The 19539-nt window shown below is 44.4% G+C and overlaps 2 protein-coding genes across 3 annotated transcripts in view; both read left to right on the forward strand.

The window, feature by feature from the left end:
- Positions 1-19539, forward strand: part of LOC137413632 (sodium-dependent multivitamin transporter-like) — a 148615-nt gene that overhangs the window by 82184 nt on the left and 46892 nt on the right. For both annotated transcript variants that reach the window (XM_078773265.1, XM_078773266.1), the window contains one exon: positions 18203-18291. In XM_078773265.1, the coding sequence (XP_078629391.1) occupies positions 18203-18291 (89 nt within the window). The remainder of the gene's footprint in view (positions 1-18202; positions 18292-19539) is intronic.
- Positions 4321-5786, forward strand: LOC144891028 (uncharacterized). Its single transcript, XM_078773267.1, has 2 exons — positions 4321-4720; positions 4760-5786. The coding sequence occupies exons 1-2, from the start codon at positions 4357-4359 to the stop codon at positions 5440-5442; spliced, it is 1047 nt and encodes a 348-aa protein (XP_078629393.1). The 5' UTR covers positions 4321-4356; the 3' UTR covers positions 5443-5786.

The following is a 19539-nucleotide window of genomic DNA, read 5'->3' on the forward strand; positions in this document are numbered from 1 at the left end:
TACGACCAGAGAGGAAGTCCGCCAGCCATGCGTGGAGATTTCCATGGATACCAAAGGAGGAGAGTTTGGTGAGCAGAGCAGGGTGCCAGACCGTATCGAAGGCACGTGAAATGTCAAGGGAGACGGCTCTAATTTCCTGTTTGGCATTGAGGACCTCCATCCATTGTTGAGAAAGCAGAAGCAGCATGTCCAGAGTAGAGTGACCAGGTCTGAAACTAAATTGATGATCAGAGATCAAGCCATTGGAGAATAGGAAATATTTCATATCTGAAGCAATGATGGATTCCATGACTTTGCTGATAATTGGGAGAAGGCTGATTGGTCTGTAGTTGCTGGGATCTGTTTTTGCACCTTTTTTGTGCAAAGCGGTGATGTTGGCTGATTTCCAAGCAGATGGCAGATGACCTTGAGCAAAGGAGAGGGTGAAGAGAACAGAAAGAGGGAGTGAAAGAGCGGAAGCACATGATTTTAGGACCCGTGGGCTGATGCCGTCAGGACCAGTTGTAGAATCAGAGTCGAGGGTTGACAGAAACTTTTCCACCTTGTCAGGAGGAAAGGACACAGAGTCCAGGAGCAGCTGGGTACGACTGGGTACGGTGGGTACAGAGAGGGATGGGTTTGGGACACAAGATTTAGAGGCAAACACAGAGTTGAGGCATTCAGCTTTTTCACGTGCGGAGTCAGCCGTTAAGCCGTTTGAGGTGAGGGAGGGGATGGAGGGGGAACAAACACCAGAAACAGATTTGACCAGACGCCACCAGGATTTGGAAGAGGGAGACAGATAAGAGAGTTCAGTCTTGAGAACGGTGAGATATTGTTTCCTGGCTCTCCTGAGGGTGGACACACACTTGTTTCGGGCTTTGTGAAAGGAAATGAGATTTCCTTCCGTTGGATTTGCTTTCCAGGAGACAAAAGCAAGTTGTTTCAGGGCAACAGCCTCACCACAAGATTCCGTGTACCATGGACGGGAGGAAGGGTATGACAACTGAAGATGAGATGGGATAAATCTGTGCATGAGAGAGAGCAATTTACTTTGAAAGAATTCCCAGGATGAGTTGATGTCAGAGGCAGTAGAGATGGGAGACCAGTCCAGATGATTGATGGCTGCTTGAAGACCGTGCCAGTTGGCCTGAGTGAAATGCAAGACTCGTCGACGCTGAGGAGGCTCTCTGAGAATGGTCAGAGAGATGTCCACTTTGACAAGCACATGATCAGATGAGCCGATTGGAGCAGAAGAAGAGCAGCAGACATTTTCAGGGAAGTTTGTCATAACCAAATCCAGAAGAGAAGATTCTCCGTTGACTGAGATCCGGGTCGGGAAATTGACAGATTGTGTCAGTCCCAGTGAGTCGCAGAAGTCCTTTGCTGAAGAGCCAAGGCTGGTGAGAGAGGTACCCACACCCAGCCAACTGGCATGGTGACAATTGAAATCACCACATATGAGGAAGAGAGAGTTGGGATGGGTAGATAGAAGTTGGTCCATATTAATCAGACAGCGAGATGTAGATGGAGTCATCGCTGTTTGGTGGACGGTACAACACACATATGAACAAAAGGTGGGAGCGAGGGGGAAGCCGTAGCCAAAGGTATTCCTGGGGGTGAGGTGGAGAGAGGGCAGTGGAGGGCGAGTGAGGAAGAGAGTTTTTTTATAAAGATAGCATCCCCACCTCCAGGACGAGGCTCAGGTCTATCATACCGGAAGAGGGAGTAACCTGGGAGAGATACCAAGGCATCAGAGACATCATGAAGGAGGAAAGTTTCTGTTAAGCAGATCACATCTGGTTTGTCAGAAGCAACCTGTATGGAGAGATCAGTTGATTATAAAACACCCATGATAAAACTAAGTTATACTCGGTCATCTGGACATTCACTCTGCTCACTGTAACGGAAAGGGGGGCACAATCCCATTAATATGCTGATAGTATAAAACTGCAACATAAAAAACTGAGGCACAGTGACAAGAAAGATCACTTTCATATTTAATTTAATTCATTGCAATTTCATTTATAATTCAAACCTTAATTTAAAAAAAAAAAAAAAATCAACCACCCATCCACCCATCCACCCAACCACCCACCCAACCATCCAAGCACCCAAAACCACCCACCCAAAACCAACCACCCAAAACCACCAACCCAACCAAAAGCACCCACCCAACCAGCCACCCACCCAACCAGCCACCCACCCAACCAACCACCAACCCACCCAACCATCCAACCAACCAACCAGCCACCCAACCACCCACCCAACCAACCAACCAGCCACCCACCCAACCACACACACAAACAAACAAACAAACACCCCCAACAAATAAACAAATAAACACCACATCCATTCTACGCATGACCTAACAAAAATCCAAAGCAGATTGTTGGATTTTGTTGAGGCCGCACATGTGATGTTGCTACAGGCATGTTTTAGAATTGACCATGTGATGGTAGTCTGGATCGATGGGACCCCATTACATCACAGGGTCTCCATATGGTACTGCCCATGGAAAATGTACAAATATATTTTGGGTCAAAAAGCCACTAAAGAAAACACCAAAGAGAAAATGTGTAGTTGTTTTAGACTTCTCTAACATCTTTTGATGCGTGGGGGAAAATGTCTTTAAGGTTTGCTATCCTTTAATGTACACCGGTATAAGGGCAAAATTAACCTGAAGCAAGAATATGTATAATATGACTTTTGTCCCATTTCGATTTAGAAAAAAAAATGACCATGATATCATGAAGTATCATTCTTAAAGAGAATGATACTTCATGATAAGAATTAAGATAAGTCACACTGAAAAAAACTCGGGTCCAAATTTGTACTTGGGTCTGAGTTGGTCTGGACCCAAGCTGGTCTGGGTCTGAGATGGTCTGGGTCCGAGATGATCTGGGACAGTCTGGGTCTGAGATGGTCTTGGTCCGAGATGATCTGGGACAGTCTGGGTCCGAGATGGTCTGGGTCCGAGATGGTCTGGGTTCGAGATGATCTGGGACAGTCTGGGTTCGAGATGGTCTGGGACAGTCTGGGTTCGAGATGATCTGGGACAGTCTGGGTTCGACATGGTCTGGGTCCGAGATAGTCTGGGTCCGAGATGGTTTGGGTCCGACTTGCCTCGAAACATTTGTGTAGTATTGTAGGTGTTATCAGTCATTCAGTCACGATGATGATGACGACCAGATGACAGACAAAAATGAACTCTCGCAGGTTTGAAGTTCATTTTTAGTGTAAGGCCTTGTGTAACGCTTGGCCACAATGGCATGAATGGAAAGGCCTTTGTTCCAAAGATTGAAAGAGTTGCAAAGAGACAACTCCGCCTGTCATGCCTGTGTCTGTCTAGCCCTACAAGCAGGGCTGTGTGACTCTCTTTTACCATGGGTCATATTGTAATGGCGACAACAATAAGACCCATGACATAAAAGAGAGCCATACAGCCCTGCTTCTTGTTGTATGCCTGTCCGCCACTCTCAATGAATCTGACCAAATTCTGACCAAAATTTCTACTTTTAAAAAGAAAAACACAGACAGAATACTCACCTGTGAAAACTAACATCCTTCTTCTGGTTGCTACGATTTGTGCATCCGTAGCAGGCACAACTTTTCGGCATCTTGACACTGGAATATATTCGCGACACAACTAGGTTATGTAGGGGAAAGTGGTACAAAATGGACCCCTTGGGTCATATGGACCCCTTGGTATATTACACCAGCAGCTGCTGCCATCTTGTGGCTGTTCATGTTAAAACATTCCTTTGTGGATTAGCAGAAAGTAACAACATGGTGGCCATCCCTATCCAGTCTTGAACTCGAGCTGAACCATCCAACATTTTGACACCTACTAGGATCTATCGGTAGGTATGTGAGAAAATTGTGTTTGTGGTGACAGAGTGACTCATATTTCCTAGTGTTACTGCATGCTTTTAGAGTATAAGTCAGTCACTAAAATTGACCTTTGAAACATTCTGCCCAGTACATGTGGTTTCCAATGATGTCAGGTTTTCATGGAGGTCGTTCATGGGGCAAAACGGTCCATTTCCCTGGGGTAAAATGGCCCGTGGGGTACCATTTTACCCTTTAGTGGGCCATTTTACCCCATACATGTTTCTTATTTTTGTTACAAATATGTAGGCCTATGTATACATGTAGGCCTACCCTATATGTATGTATGTATGTATGTCTGTATGTATGCATGCTTGCATGCTGGCTGGCTGGCTGGCTGCATGCATGCATGTAACTTATACATATCTACTTATACCATGTCATTTTATGCACTGAAATATAAGTTCATCTATTGGGCAGGGTGCTTCATGATTGTTGTTGCTTCTTCTTTTTGCTTCATATTGCCCCACGATTGCTTCTTCATTCATGCCACTATCTACATATTACACGCAGGAGGTGGAGAGGTGGTTGAGGCAGCACCCGGGACGATGTGTGACAGTATTTCAACTGGCCAGCCTGTTTGGGACTGCATATCGCAAGTCCGCTACAGCCGAGAATGCAGCAAATGGGTTTAGGAAAACTGGTATCTTCCCAGTGAACCGCAACATCTTCCAAGATCACGAGTTTGCTCCAGCGACAGTTACAGACCTCAACCAAAATGAACCAAGACCCATGGATGATAACCAGAGACCCCTTGAAGATGCCCATAGAGATGCTGATGTTCCTGCTCCTGGTGTTAATGCTGCAAGAGGCCCTGAAGATGCTGTGAGACCTGTTGGTGGTCCTGCACCTGATGTTAATGCTGTGAGACCTGTTGATGGTCCTGCACCTAATGGTAATGCTGCGAGAGGCCCTGCAAATGCTGTGAGACCTGTTGATGGTCCTGCACCTAATGGTAACGCTGCGAGAGGCCCTGGAAATGCTGTGAGACCTGTTGATGGTCCTGCACCTAATGGTAATGCTGCAAGAGGCCCCGAAAATGCTGTGAGACCCATTGGTAACACTCAAAGACATGCTGCTGTTCCAAGACCTGCTGTTGCAAGCACCAGTAGGGAGTTCATTTCACCCTTTCAAATCAGTCCCCCACCTAAGGCTACTCCTGCTAAGGGTAGGCCTACAACACGTCAATCAAAAAGGTCAATGTCAGAGCATTTAACATCAAGCCCATACAAGAAACGACTTGCTGATGCAGCTGAAGAAAAGAAAAGACAGGAAGCACAGAAGGCAGAGAAGGCAAAGCAGAGAGCTGAAAAAAAACCTCAGAAGCAAAAGAAAGTTGCAGAAAAGCCAAAAAAGAAGATAGTGAAGGGTAAACGGGCTATATTTACGGCACCAGAAGAATCTAGCGAGTCTGAGGATGATGATGGAACAATGTGCTTATTCTGCCGGGAAAGTTATAGTGTGATAGGAGAAGGATGGATAAAGTGCACAGTCTGTCGTCTTTGGGCCCATGGTGGTTGTGCAGGTGTGGATGAAGAAGATGTGAATTTCATCTGTGACTTTTGTGCCTAATTATGTGCATAATCTCACCTTGTAGTCTGTAATTTTTCACAATAAATATTATTTCAGGTTCAAAGTGTTTTGATTGGTGACTCTGAGGGTAATTATTATGTTTTTCAATGGGGTGACCATATTACCCCACGGGGTGACCATATTGCCCCACGGGTGGACCATATTGCCCCATATGTGGGGGCCATTTTGCCCAACGGGGTGTACAAAATGGCCCACTTAGCACATTTTTGGTCTTTGGTTCTCACCAGTGAATGGTTGATTTGATTCTAATACCAAGTAATTTGTGTATTTATAATGGAATAATGATTGTAAAGACACTGTCTGATTTCAGATATACTGCATCATTTTGGATAAAATTTCAAAGAAAGCTTAAGTGTGCCATTTTGCCCCACCTTCCCCTACATGTACATGTACGTTGTCAACAAATGTTGCCCCCCAAAAATATGGCTGCCGGTCGTTCTTGTCGGCACGGGGCCATGTGGCGAGTGCGCCCTCTAGTCTATAATATAACTCGATGGCTACAACTTCCATTGTGTAACCCTTCTTCATCCTGTCAAGTTTGGTTGAGATTGGATAAGTAACGACAGAATGTATAGGTGAGGGTGAGACTACCGGAAGTAAGCTGGAACACGTGCCCTTTTGTGGTTTGTTTTCAACGTATCCAATCACGTGACTGTTGTCGCGAAGGGTGCACTAACCGGAAGTTATGTAGTTCCGCGGGCGCCTATTGGCGTCAAAGACACAAATGGCGTATTTTAGTATGATGGCGGGATATTAGTCATATTAGCGATGGTAATCTTACCCGTCAGAGCTTGAATAAGAGCGAACACCGAAAGAAAAGTGTTCGGTTCAATGAACAAACCTTGTTCGACTTAGTACGTCCGCCACCATCTGCTCGTCCGACACAAACACCACAAACTTCTTGTTCATGCGAGAAGCAGCACCAATGCTCTCTGTGCACCAACGATGTTTCCAATGGCGGGAAGCACATCGTTCATTTCCAAGTCGTTGGGAGGGACGCAAACTAACCCGTGTTTACGAGTTAGTGATTCATATGTGTCGATGCGGAAACGTTCGCCCGCCATTCTAACTCGAAAAAACAAACTCGTTGATTTAACCGAGTTCCTCCAAACGCCCAAAACCGATCAACCTAAAGCCGACGCCATTTAACAGCCACAGCGATCGAATTTCCTCCCCCGGCGGATTCGGACCTTCTCGACACCGGACCGTGCGCTCTCTCTATATCTCTTCTTTTGTACAGTTGATAGACAAGACAGCGAAGAGGTACAACGAGGACGAAAGACAGAAAGAGGAAAAAAGAAATAGAAGAACGGGCGAGGCAACACATACGCACTGTGAAGCACTGGAGCAACCAACTGCGTCACGATTGCACGTGCATGCCAGGTGTGGGCACACCTGTGGAGAGGGAGAGAGACAACGAGAGAGAGAGATAACGAGAGAGAGAACATAGACAGAGACAAGAGGGAAAGGGCTGGTCCATGGGGACCGATCGTCGCTTTGACCGTGACTGCGCTGCCCTGACGAATCCGGCCAGCAGCGAAGATTGGGGAAGATTTGGCCACAGACTTGCGTTGGGGGGTACAACCACCATGAAGAAGCGTCCCCAATAGTTGTAGAATGTGTAAGTAGGTACCACAGGTGCGAAAAAGAGGAAAGAATGAGTGGAGGTGCCCAGTGATTTAGGCGGTTTCACCAGGAGGGGGTTGGTGGCGGACCGCATGTGCCCTGCAGAAACCTGGAGGGGGATCAGGGAAAGGAGACAGAAGAAGATAAATGTGCAAAAAAAATACAAAAAAAGCGAGTCCTTGCTTAGATGTTCTGACAAGGCCTAAGGGGATATTGTGGTCACAGATGATTAAGGCTTTCGGCCAAAAGCAGTTGTGGAGTTCTGGGCAGGGAATAAAACAGCTTTGTAAGGCTCAGTACTTAATTATTTCTCGAGAATTTAATACTCCCACTGCTCTCCCCACCACAAGGCATTGCTTGCTTCATCAAAGACAGGGAAACGCAAACTGCATAGTGATTAATAAATGGTTTGTGCTGACATGTTTGCTTTCACGTACAGTGTATTAGTAGTCCCACGCAAGATCTGCTGTGTTTATGGGATGAAATCTCAATTAGTGCCAATTTATATATGACGTACCACCGTACGCAAAATTATTTACATTTTTCCACTCCTCCACGCCCCTCCCTCCCCCCCCCCCCCCCCCCCCGCGTTTTCTTCCCTTTCTCTCTACATCTTACACATTCTGGCCTTTCTTCACCTTACTACGCACTATGACTTCCCAACCCCCTTTAATTTTTATCCAACTCTCCATGATGATATGAAGATTAATGAATTACATTGACAACTAGATCGTGTTCATGGAATACTTACCCTGCACAGTCAACTTGGTGTGAGCCAACGCTTCTGTTTTTTAAGGTTTTTCTATTTCATCCAATACCACGTGAGCGTGAGCGTCCACCCAGACCACGTGAGCGATGACATCATAAATTTATATTCTTTTATATAACTATTGTTGCGTAGATCATGCTCAATAAATTTCAAACTGATCAGACTAAGCGTTGTTCCTGTCAGATTATGACATCATAATTTAGGCACCAATGACGTCATCGTTAACAACACTCATTGCCTATGCGGAGTCTTTACATTGAGCCACGTTTCGATTTATTCCATGGAGCGGTTTTGGAGATGTAGAGGTGCAACGTTTTTCCAAGATGGCGTCTGTACCACGTGACCTATGCGGTCTCATAATTATCATTAAAATATTCTGCAGGTGGAGGCGCTCCTATGGTGAACATTTCGTGTCCATCAGACCAAAATTTGCAAAGAAAACAGAATTCATACTGATCAGATGAAGCGTTATACTTGGCGAATAATGACGTCATAATGAGGGCACCAATGACATTAGCATTATCATATCTTATTACCTCTGGCACCAAAGGAGGATGGAGATTATGTTTTCACCCCTGTCTGTCCGTTTGTCTGTCCGTTTGTGAACAAAATATCTCAAAAGGTTGTGGACGGATTCGGATAAAATATGGCAGAGATGTAGCGTATGTGACAAGGACAAAATGATTAGATTGTGGTGAAGATCCGGATTCGGATCCGGCTACTAGAATTTTTAAGTGATTCTCCACCATTGGGAGATAAGGCAGAAAACGATATATAGTAGAATATCTCAAAAAGTTGTGGACGGATTCGGACGATATTTAGCAGAGATGTGGCGTATGCGACAAAGGACGAAATGATTCGATTGTGGTGAAGATCCGGATTCGGATCCGGCTACTATAATTTTTAAGTGATTCTTCACCAGTGGGAGATAAGGCAGAAAACGATATATAGTAGAATATCTCAAAAAGTTGAAGACGGATTTGGACAAAACTTGGTGGACCGGTTGGGTGCCTGACAAGGACAAATAGATTCGATTTTGGTAAAGATCTGAATATGGATTCGGATATGATAATTACTTAATTTTTAAGAGATTCTTCACCATTGGGAGATAGGGCCAAAAACCAACATATGGCAGGATATCTCAAAAAGTTATGGACGGATTTGGACGAAACTTGTTGGACAGGTTGTGTGTGTGTGTCAAGGAAGAATCGATTCAATTTTGGTGAAGATCCGGTTCCGGATCCAGCTAGTAGAAGTTTTTAAGTGATTCTTCACTATTGAGTGATATGGCCAAAAACGATACATAGCAGGATATCTCAAACAGTTGTGGACGGATTTGGACGAAACTTGGTGGACAGATTGCGTGTGTGAAGAGGACTAATCGTTTCGATTTTGGTGAAGATCTGAATATGGATTCGGCTACAGGGATTATTTAATTTTTAAGTGATTGTTCACCTTTGAGAGATAAGGTGAAAAGCGATATATAACATGATGTTTTAAAAAGTTATGGACGAGCTACTTGGATTCAATAAACTTGGTGGATGAGTTGGTTTGGTGACAAGAACAAGTCGATTATATTTTGGTTCAGGTCCGAATCCAGATCTGGCCTATCAGTGGGATACAAAACATAAACTGTTCACCAGGTGGGGGTATGCTCTCTACTGAGTGCCGTTCTAGTTCCCCATGGGGAGTACTTGCCAATGAGCCGCCATGTTTAAATTTTTTCCATTGAGCGGTTTCGGAGATATAGAGGTGTAATGTTTTTCCAAGGTGGCATCCATACAACATGACCTATGATGTCATAATTACGAATAAAACAATTATACAGGCGGAGGCACTCCTATGGTAAAATTTAGTGTCAATCAAGACCAACAGTTTCCAAGATTTTTTTTGTTTTTTAATTATAAAATGCAGACACACACGCACCTACGCCATACGCACGCGCCTGATTGCCTAACCCTGCTTTTCGCTTTGCGAACGCAGGGTAATTACATTACAATTACATTATGCTATTGCCTGCACCATGAGCAGATTACAAATACTTACCCTGACTGACTGCTGGGAAGGCAATGGCAAACCATCCAGAATAACCCTAGCCTTTGCTGCCGAGGAACCGCTTCAGCAGCACCTACGCTCTGCAAAGAGTATGGTACATTGCTGATGATGAGAGGAAGCAGCCAGCCACCATCTTAAAATTTAGTTTTATCGGTATCTTAAAGCAGTGGGGTGGAGGCAGTGCACATGCAGCTCCTTTGGGGAATGATTGAGGGTCATCTACAAATTACGTATGCAAAATGGTGGACTATTTAACTCCTCCCCTTCTCATGTACACCCAACTTACTTCTGCTCCTTTTTATCCACATTCCTCCCATCCTTGTTTCCTTCTTCTCCTCCCACTAGCCCAACTTATTTTTGGCAAAACTCTATCTCAGTTACATCATCAGCTCTTATTTTCCCACATTGCATTAAGGTAGATGAAGTACGTCGACCGAGTACATGTTCCAACTTCACCAATGAACCCCTCTGTACCTAATGTCCTCCAGTGAAAATCTTTACTGGCAGTAATATGCAATTGCAGTCCAGATTTCATTAGGGAGAATTAAATCTCGGTTCTTCAACGCAAAATGAGGTTTCCAAACACAATTAGAGAAAGATTAACGACGTTGGTGTAAATATATTACACTTGTGGACACTGCATGTTGTGCACAAAATCGATGTACAACCTTTGTGTTGTTGTTTTGCACAGCACATTGTGTTCAGGAGATTAGCTTTTGGACACAGGGAATTTATCAGAACCATAATTATAAGGTCGTCTGGAGTTACATAAATACTTGGGTAAAATGCCAGGGGCATGGAAAAGGCCCCTTTATATAAGGGTATGTGCCATGTGGCAAAGTATAGAAAAGAATGGATATTCCATAGCTTGTAGAAAATGCCAAACAGTAGAAAATAAGAGGCATTCAAAAAAAATCTCGTGTGCATGTTGGACTACCCTTGTGTTCTGAGGAGGAACCAAGTAATGCTCTAGAAAAGTTCATATCAAGGGGCACCAATTTGATGAATACACCTGCATGAAGAAGTAAATGTATTTCATTTGCCAGATGTAGTGCGCCCCTTTATATGAATATTTCTAGAGCATTACTTGGTTCCTCCTCAGAATCTTCGCTGCAATCTTCGATCAAGTTTTCTCTTGCGACCACTTTCAGGGAGGCTGGCTACAGTGCCATCGGTCTTAAACTTCCTGATAACATTGCGTACGGTGGACACAGGAACATCAAGGTCTCTGGAGATGGACTTTTAGCCTTGAGATTGTCCATGCTTGGCTACAATTTTGTGTCTGACCTCCTCAGACAATTCTCTGGTTTTCTTTCTTTTCTCCATGCTCATTGTGGTACACACAGTGACATAAAACAGCAGAATGACTCCTTTTCTCTATTCAAACTGTTTGAATGAGTAATTTTTATATTGCAGGCACCTGCAACTCACCATAGGTGAGTTCAATTCCAAAGTAAAGGAGAATCACCTGCTTGAAATCTAGTTATTTCTAACAACTTCTAAAAGGTGCCAATAATATTGTCTGGGGCATTTTAGGATTACTATATGTAATAAGCCAAGATTTAGTAATTTTTTTCAGCTTGTTTTGTTTTGTTCCACTGCAAACCAAAGAAATACAAATGTGGATACCAAAAGATTTTTTTTATTTCAACAATTTTCTGGAAGAAATGGTACATTATTTGAAAAAAGTGCAAGGGTGCCAATATTTTTGGCCATGACTGTATATTCCAAGTTTAAGCCAGTTTCAATTTATAGTCCTTGAGATATGAGCGCTAACACATTTTTGGCGGATGGACGGGCGGACAGACACCAACATTATTTTGAGGGTTTTCTGTATACAAGCAACAGTACCCCCGTATAGGTGGGGCTTCAATTGGGAGGCCCAAATGAAAAGGCAAAATATCAGAAATTGAAGGCTTTTTTATTTTAAACGATTCATATAAACATCCATTGAAATATATCACGTGCAAATCATCAAAATCTAAACAGTACATGGCGCCCATTTTGAAAAAAGATTGAATTCTGCAAAACGGAAGCGGCCGCTACACGTCTTTCTCAGTCGCACGTTTATGTGTGAAGAGTGCGCGCCGAATCTGTAACACGGAAGCGGCCGCTACACCTGTTTCTCAGTCGCTCTGCACACGCTGCCGTGTTTCTTCGGAGCCGCACGTTTATATAGGAAGAGTTCGTCAGGAGTCGATCGACTCTCTCCTGGTACGTAGAATAAACAGTATTTGTAGACTTTCAACAAAAGCCACATCACTGTTCATATCGATAAATATTATTCCATCGTGTTTGGAAAAACTGGGAAATTTGAAAATTGGAAAACTTGGAAAAATTGGAAAAACAATATAACCTATTTTACTCCCAGGGGTCCCAGGAATACCCACGCAAAATATCGTTGCAACCGGTTGAGCTGTTTTTGCGGTACCTTCGAACGGACAGGCGGACATTTGGTGAATTATAGTAAGAATAGTGGGGCCCGTGGGAATCCCACGGGTATGGACATGTGTGACATTTGGACATCTTGATTTACATGCTGCACATTAAATTTTACAAAATGGTTAAAATGGTGTAATGAACACAATTTATTTATTTCACATAATATGTGACTCCTCACTCCTCTCCACCCTCACGCCTCTCCAATGCCACTCCTCCTCACACTCCTCTCCAATACCTCCTCACACTCCTCTCCAATACCTCCTCACACTCCTCTCCAATCCCTCCTCACACTCCTCTCCAATACCTCCTCACACTCCTCTCCAATACCTCCTCACACTCCTCTCCAATACCTCCTCACACTCCTCTCCAATCCCTCACTCCTCGCCAACCCCTCACACTCCTCTGCAACCCCTCACACTCCTCTCCAACCCCTCACACTCCTCTCCAATCATTCACACTCCTCTCCAATCCCTCACACTCCTCTGCAACCCCTCACACTCCTCTCCAACCCCTCACACTCCTCTCCAATCATTCACACTCCTCTCCAATCATTCACACTCCTCCCCAACCCCTCACACTCCTCTCCAACTACTCACACTCCTCTCCAACCCCTCACACTCCTCTCCAATCATTCACACTCCTCTCCAATCATTCACACTCCTCTCCAATCCCTCACACTCCTCTCCAACCCCGAGCACCTCGCTCTGCAACCCCTCGCTCCTCTCCAACCCTCCTCATCGTTGTTGCAGCAGCATTCTGTGCGGTTCTCCCGTCTCGTGCGGTCTCTGTGCGGTTCTTGCTACATCCTGTTCAGGTCTGCATTGACGTTCGTCGACGGACTCGTTCGCCCGTCTCATTCGTTTTCTTGCTACATCCTATTCAAGTCTGCGTTCTTCATCGACCGTCGCATTCATTTTGGAAATGGAAGCTTCCACGCAACGCATTAATTGTCACGATCCTCAAGAGGAAGTGTCTCGTAATTATCAAATGACAAATGGCAAGTAAATTACATTGTGAAAATTAAAGATTTCAAATAAACCTATTTAAAGTGTATGCGCACATAACTAAAAAAAAAAAAACGAAGAAATATCTCTCGGTAATTTCCTGAAACATATTTTACTTCCGGATAATAATGTTGAATGAAATAAGAAAGGAGGAAGATATATATGTCGTTTTTGTGCCGACTCTCATAAAAGGTAAAAGTAATATATCTTAACGGAAAAGAAAAAGTGAATTTTTAATATATGTCGACATTTTCCCCGAATGTTATTTTAGGCGGTGTATTTTCGTGTATCATCGTGGCGCGATTTTTATAAATATATCTCGGCAATTTCCCGTGTGTGCCTGAATGTTCTCAATTATTTCTGACACCGAGTCTAAAACCATCCATAAAAATTAAATCAGATGGTGAATTCGAGATAAAATCGTGAGGGTGACCCTCAATGAATGGGCTTTAGTTTACAGGACTTTGAGAAATCATTTCGTTCTATAAACGGAAACTTTCTTGGGATTCTCTTCCCGTTTTCTTTCAACCGAGTCTAAAACTATCTTAGCGACTGTTAAAAATGAAATGATATATCGAATTAGAATTGAAATAAACCTGTGTGAGAGAAAGACAGCATGGGCCTAACAAAACAGGCCTCAAAGCCATTCGAGGTAATAAAATGGTGGATATTTGTTTACATGAAGCCTCTCCAAGAATGGGTGGAGCTATGGGTGGAGCTACTCTGCAAATGGACGAAGCCACACCCCCGGACAGACGGACAGAATCACCTACGCCTATTATAATAGAGACAAGTGGGGTCACCCGTGGGAATCCCACGGGTATGGACGTGTGTGACATTTGGACATCTTGATTTAGATGCTACACATTAAATTTTACAAAATGGTTAAAATGGTGTAATGAACACAATTTATTTATTTCACATAATATGTGACCCCTCACTCCTCTCCACCCTCACGCCTCTCCAATGCCACTCCTCCTCACACTCCTCTCCAATACCTCCTCACACTCCTCTCCAATACCTCCTCACACTCCTCTCCAATACCTCCTCACACTCCCAAAATCAGCAAAGTCATGGCATCCATCATTGCTTCGGATATGAAATCTTTCCTCTTCTCCAATGGCTTGATCTCTGATCATCAATTTGGTTTCAGACCAGGTCACTCTACTTTGGACATGCTGCTTCTGCTGTCTCAACAATGGATGGAGATCCTCAATGCCAAACAGGAAATTAGAGCTGTCTCCCTCGACATATCACATGCCTTCGACACGGTCTGGCACCCCGCTCTGCTCACCAAACTCTCCTCCTTTGGTATCCATGGAAATCTCCACGCATGGCTGGCGGACTTCCTCTCTAGTCGTCGTCAATGTGTGGCCCTGAATGGGTTTCTCTCATCTCCTCTTCCTGTTCAGGCTGGAGTTCCCCAAGGCAGTGTTCTGGGCCCCGTGCTTTTTCTGGTCGTCATCATTGATCTCTCTGACTCTCTTGAAAATCCTCTCTATCTCTTTGCTGATGACTCCACTCTCTGCTGCTCCATTCCTCTTCCCTCAGATCGGCAGTCTGCAGCCTCCTCACTCTCTGAAGACTTGGACAAAATCACAGACTGGTCAAACAAGTGGAACATGTCTTTCAATCCTGACAAATCTCACACTCTTACTATGTCTCTCCGAAAAGATCGACTGGACAACCCTCCCATCTACTTTCTCAACAATCCTCTCCAAGAAGTTCTGTCGCTCAAGCTTTTGGGTCTCACTATCTGCCATGATCTTTCTTGGGAAAACCACATTTCCAAGCTGGCCTCCAAAGCCAGTCGCCGACTGGGCATCCTCCGTCGTGCGAAGTCCTTCCTCGGCACACCTGAGCTCCTCACCACATACAAGGCTTTCATCCGCAGCTCAATGGAATACTGTTCTCCCCTATGGGCCGGTGCTCCTGCCTCACACCTAGCTCGGCTTCACGCTGTTGAAACCAAAGCTTTCAGAATTATTGGAATCTCCCGCGATGAAGCTATCTCTGAGGGCCTTTCACTCACTCACCGCAGGCAGGTAGGTGGTCTTTCTGTCTTCTACCGACTCCTCTCCGGCCTTGCACCCCTAGCTCTCTCTGTGCTCTGTCCCCCAAATATTCCTACAGGTCGCACAAGATCTGCCAGCAACCCTCTGATGGTTAAACTGCCGAAATCTCTGCTCACCTTCACTCTTTCATTCCTCTTTTCTCCCGCCTCTGGAACAAACTCCCTCACTCCCTTCAATCCCACTCCTCCCTCCAGGTCTTTAAAACAGCTGTTCACCACCATCTCTTATCTTCCCCCATCCAAAACCTTGATCATTTCTACCCCCGCTAATTCACCCCAGATCCACCTTGTTTGAAATTCCAACTTCTTTCCTGGAAGTCCTGGCAGTGTCCATATGTTTTATACCTTTCCCAGCGCCCCCTTCCCATGCCCCCCCCCCCCAAAGCCCTCGCCCTCTCTCAGATCTCTCGATGGCTCCATGTCTCTCGGTCCCTGCTCTCAAATGTTGTGTTTGTGTCCTTCCCCCTCTCTCCCCATCTTGTCTACCGCTCCCGATGTTATATGTTTTATGTGTCGGTTTGTCTTTCTGTGTGATTAATGTTCGCTCTTTCACGTGCCTCGATCTTGTATACAAAAAAAAAAAAAAAAAAAAAAAAAAAACACCTCTCCAATCCCTCGCACTCCTCTCCAATCCCTCGCACTCCTCTCCAATCCCTTGCACTCCTCTCAAATCCCTCACACTCCTCTCAAATCCCTCACACTCCTCTCAAATCCCTCACACTCCTCTCCAATTCCTCACTCTCCTCTCCAATCCCTCACACTCCTCTCCAAGCCCTCACACTCCTCTCCAAGCCCTCACACTCCTCTCCAACCCCTCACACTCCTCTCCAACCCCTCACACTCCTCTCCAACCCCTCACACTCCTCTCCAATACCTCCTCACACTCCTCTCCAATACCTCCTCACACTCCTCTCCAATACCTCCTCACACTCCTCGCCAATACCTCCTCACACTCCTCTCCGCTCCAATCGGCCCTCACTCTCCGCTCCAATCGGCCCTCACTCTCCAACCCCTAGCTCCTCACTCTCCAACCCTTAGCTCCTCGCTCTCCAACCCCTCGCTCCTCGCTCTCCAACCCCTCGCTCCTCACTCTCCAACCCCTAGCACCTCGCTCTCCAACCCCTCGCTCCTCTCCAACCCTCCTCATCGTTGTTGCAGCAGCATCCTGTGCGGTTCTCCCATCTTGTGCGGTCTCTGTGCGGTTCTTGCTACATCCTGTTCAAGTCTGCATTGACGTTCGTCGACGGACTCGTTCGCCCATCTCATTCGTTTTCTTGCTGCATCCTGTTCAAGTCTGCATTGACGTTCGTCGACGGACTCGTTTGCCCGTCTCATTCGTTTTCTTGCTACATCCTGTTCAAGTCTGCGTTCTTCATCGACCGTCGCATTCATTTTGGAAATGGAAGTTTCCACGCAACGCATGAATTGTCACGATCCTCAAGAGGAAGTGTCTCGTAATTATCAAATGACAAATGGCAAGTAAATTACATTGTGAAAATTAAAGATTTCAAATAAACCTATTTAAAGTGTATGCGCACATGACTAATAAAAAAAAACGAAGAAATATCTCTCGGTAATTTCCTGAAACATATTTTACTTCTGGATAATAATGTTGAATGAAATAAGAAAGAAGGAAGATATATATGTCGTTTTTATGCCGACTCTCATAAAAGGTAAAAGTAATATATCGTAACGGAAAAGAAAAAGCGAATTTTTAATATATGTCGACATTTTCCCCGAATATTATTTTAGGCGGTGTATTTTCGTGTATCATGGCGCGATTTTTATAAATATATCTCGGCAATTTCCCGTGTGTGTGTGAATGTTCTCAATTATTTCTGACACCGAGTCTAAAACCATCGATAAAAATTAAATCAGATGGTGAATTCGAGATAAAATCGTGAGGGTGACTCTCAATGAATGGGCTTTAGTTTACAGGCCTTTGAGAAATCATTTCGTTCTATAAACGGAAACTTTCTTGGGATTCTCTTCCCGTTTTTTTTCAACCGAGTCTAACACTATGTTAGCGACTGTGAAAAATGAAATGATATATCGAATTAGAATTGAAATAAACCTGTGAGAGAGAAAGACAGCATGGGCCTAACTAAACAGGCCTCAAAGCCATTCGAGGTAATAAAATGGTGGATATTTGTTTACATGAAGCCTCTCCAAGAATGGGTGGAGCTATGGGTGGAGCTACTCTGCAAACGGACTAAGCCACACCCCCGGACAGACGGACAGAATCACCTTCGCCTATTATAATATAGATGTGTGTGTTTCTAAGTGGAGTGTGGTATATTTTTTAAGTTCCCAGGAGATTACTCCAGGTACTGTTCATGGTTTTGTAGGTGGGCTGTGGGACGAAAGTTTAGCTTCCATTGGCTTATTAGAAATCGGGACAGGAGCGCCTGTCATGCTGATCGATGACGTCATGTATATTAATGATGTAAATCGTAAATCGATGCTTCGTCTAAATTTATAATCAGTTTTTGAAGGCTTTGAGGCAGAACGTTTACTATTGGAACCAGATATAGAGTTATTTCTCTAAATGAAAGTTGTAGATGCTTGGACATCATTGTTGGTATATGACATCTAGATATATAACGTTGTATTATCAGCAAAATATACTGCATTGGGGTCAAACATAAGTTTGGGTGGAAATGCATGATGAGACTCATGAAAATGCAAGACAACCCAATGGACACATGGCACACCTTTGTATTGGACTTTTATTGGACTCAGTGTTCCTGCTGGACCTTGTTTCCGCAGCTCGTTTTGCACTTTGTGATGGATGTGCTCCAAGACCTGCCAGGCCTCCCAGGCCTCTTTGTGGCCTGCTTGTTCAGTGGTTCCCTGAGGTATCTCTTCTACTTGGTAGATGCGCTCTCCGATTGCTGTTCTTTAATGCTGTTTCACATCATTTTGGATCTCAATTTGGCATACTGATAGAGTTTAGTAATAAACTCCAGATCAGTAGGGAATGAAATCAGCTGCTATCTTGCCTGTTAGTGGGATCGGATGGCGTATGGCACAATGTGAATTGATCTGCAAAATGGAAGAGAAAGTTTTCCAGAGCATGTTATGTGCATTAGAAACAAGAATGGGCCCAAGGCACTGCCAATTGGGGCACTCCAGCCTCCAATGGAACAGGAGAGACAAAATGAGTTGGGATTTCTATTGGAAGAGGATTCCACTGATAGCAACACGTTGAATCCACGAGTGTACGAAGTCAGAAATTCAGGTCCAAAAGCAGTCTTGGAAGGCAGAACAGGATGTCAGACTGTCGAATGTCTGAGGTATAGCCAGAGAGACAGTCCTGATCTCTTGTTTGAGATTTCTGGCCTCCAACCTGCATTGCTGATATAGAAGCAGCAGCACATCTAGAGTTTAGTGACCGGGATGGATTCCAAACTGATGGTCAGATATTAGGCTAAGTTTTGAAAACAGGGAAGGCTTGACATCAACAGCTATGATGGATTGTATGAATTTGCTTATAATTGGAAATGAGCTTAATTACTTGGCCATAGTTGAGAGGATCTGTTAGTTGTTAGGATCTGTTTATCCATCCTTCTAGTGATTTTAAAATGATGTTTGCAGACTTTCCGACAGACGGAATAGGGTCAAAGGAGAAGGACAGGTTGAAGAGAATTAGACAGAGGTTAAGAAAGGCACAGATACATAAGGTGTTGAACATGAGGGGACAAAGGGGGGAAAGAACACTATGGGTTGGGGAGACGATATTTGGAGGCAAACATCGAGACCAGACATTCTGCCTTATTTTGAGCACGTTAGGAGTGGGAGAACCCACGAGACACGGACTTAGCACATCAGCATCAGGAATTTGAGGAAGGCGACCGTTAGGAGCATTCACCCTTGAGATTGGCAATATGATGTTTTTGGGCCGTAATGCCACATCTCTTAATGCGGCAACAGTTATTCTCGTTATTATTGACCTTGAAAGAAAAAGCACGTTTTTTATGAGTGCATCATATTGCCAAAAAGTGGAACTTGAGTCCACTGCACAGATCAAACGTACGTATGTACTACCGGTAATGGAGAAGAAAACATTTTCACAGAGACTTACAAACAGTACAGCCTTTGCATTT

Source organism: Myxine glutinosa, chromosome 2, assembly GCF_964187855.1.
Source record: "Myxine glutinosa chromosome 2, kmMyxGlut1.1, whole genome shotgun sequence".
Taxonomy (NCBI): Eukaryota; Metazoa; Chordata; class Myxini; order Myxiniformes; family Myxinidae; genus Myxine; species Myxine glutinosa.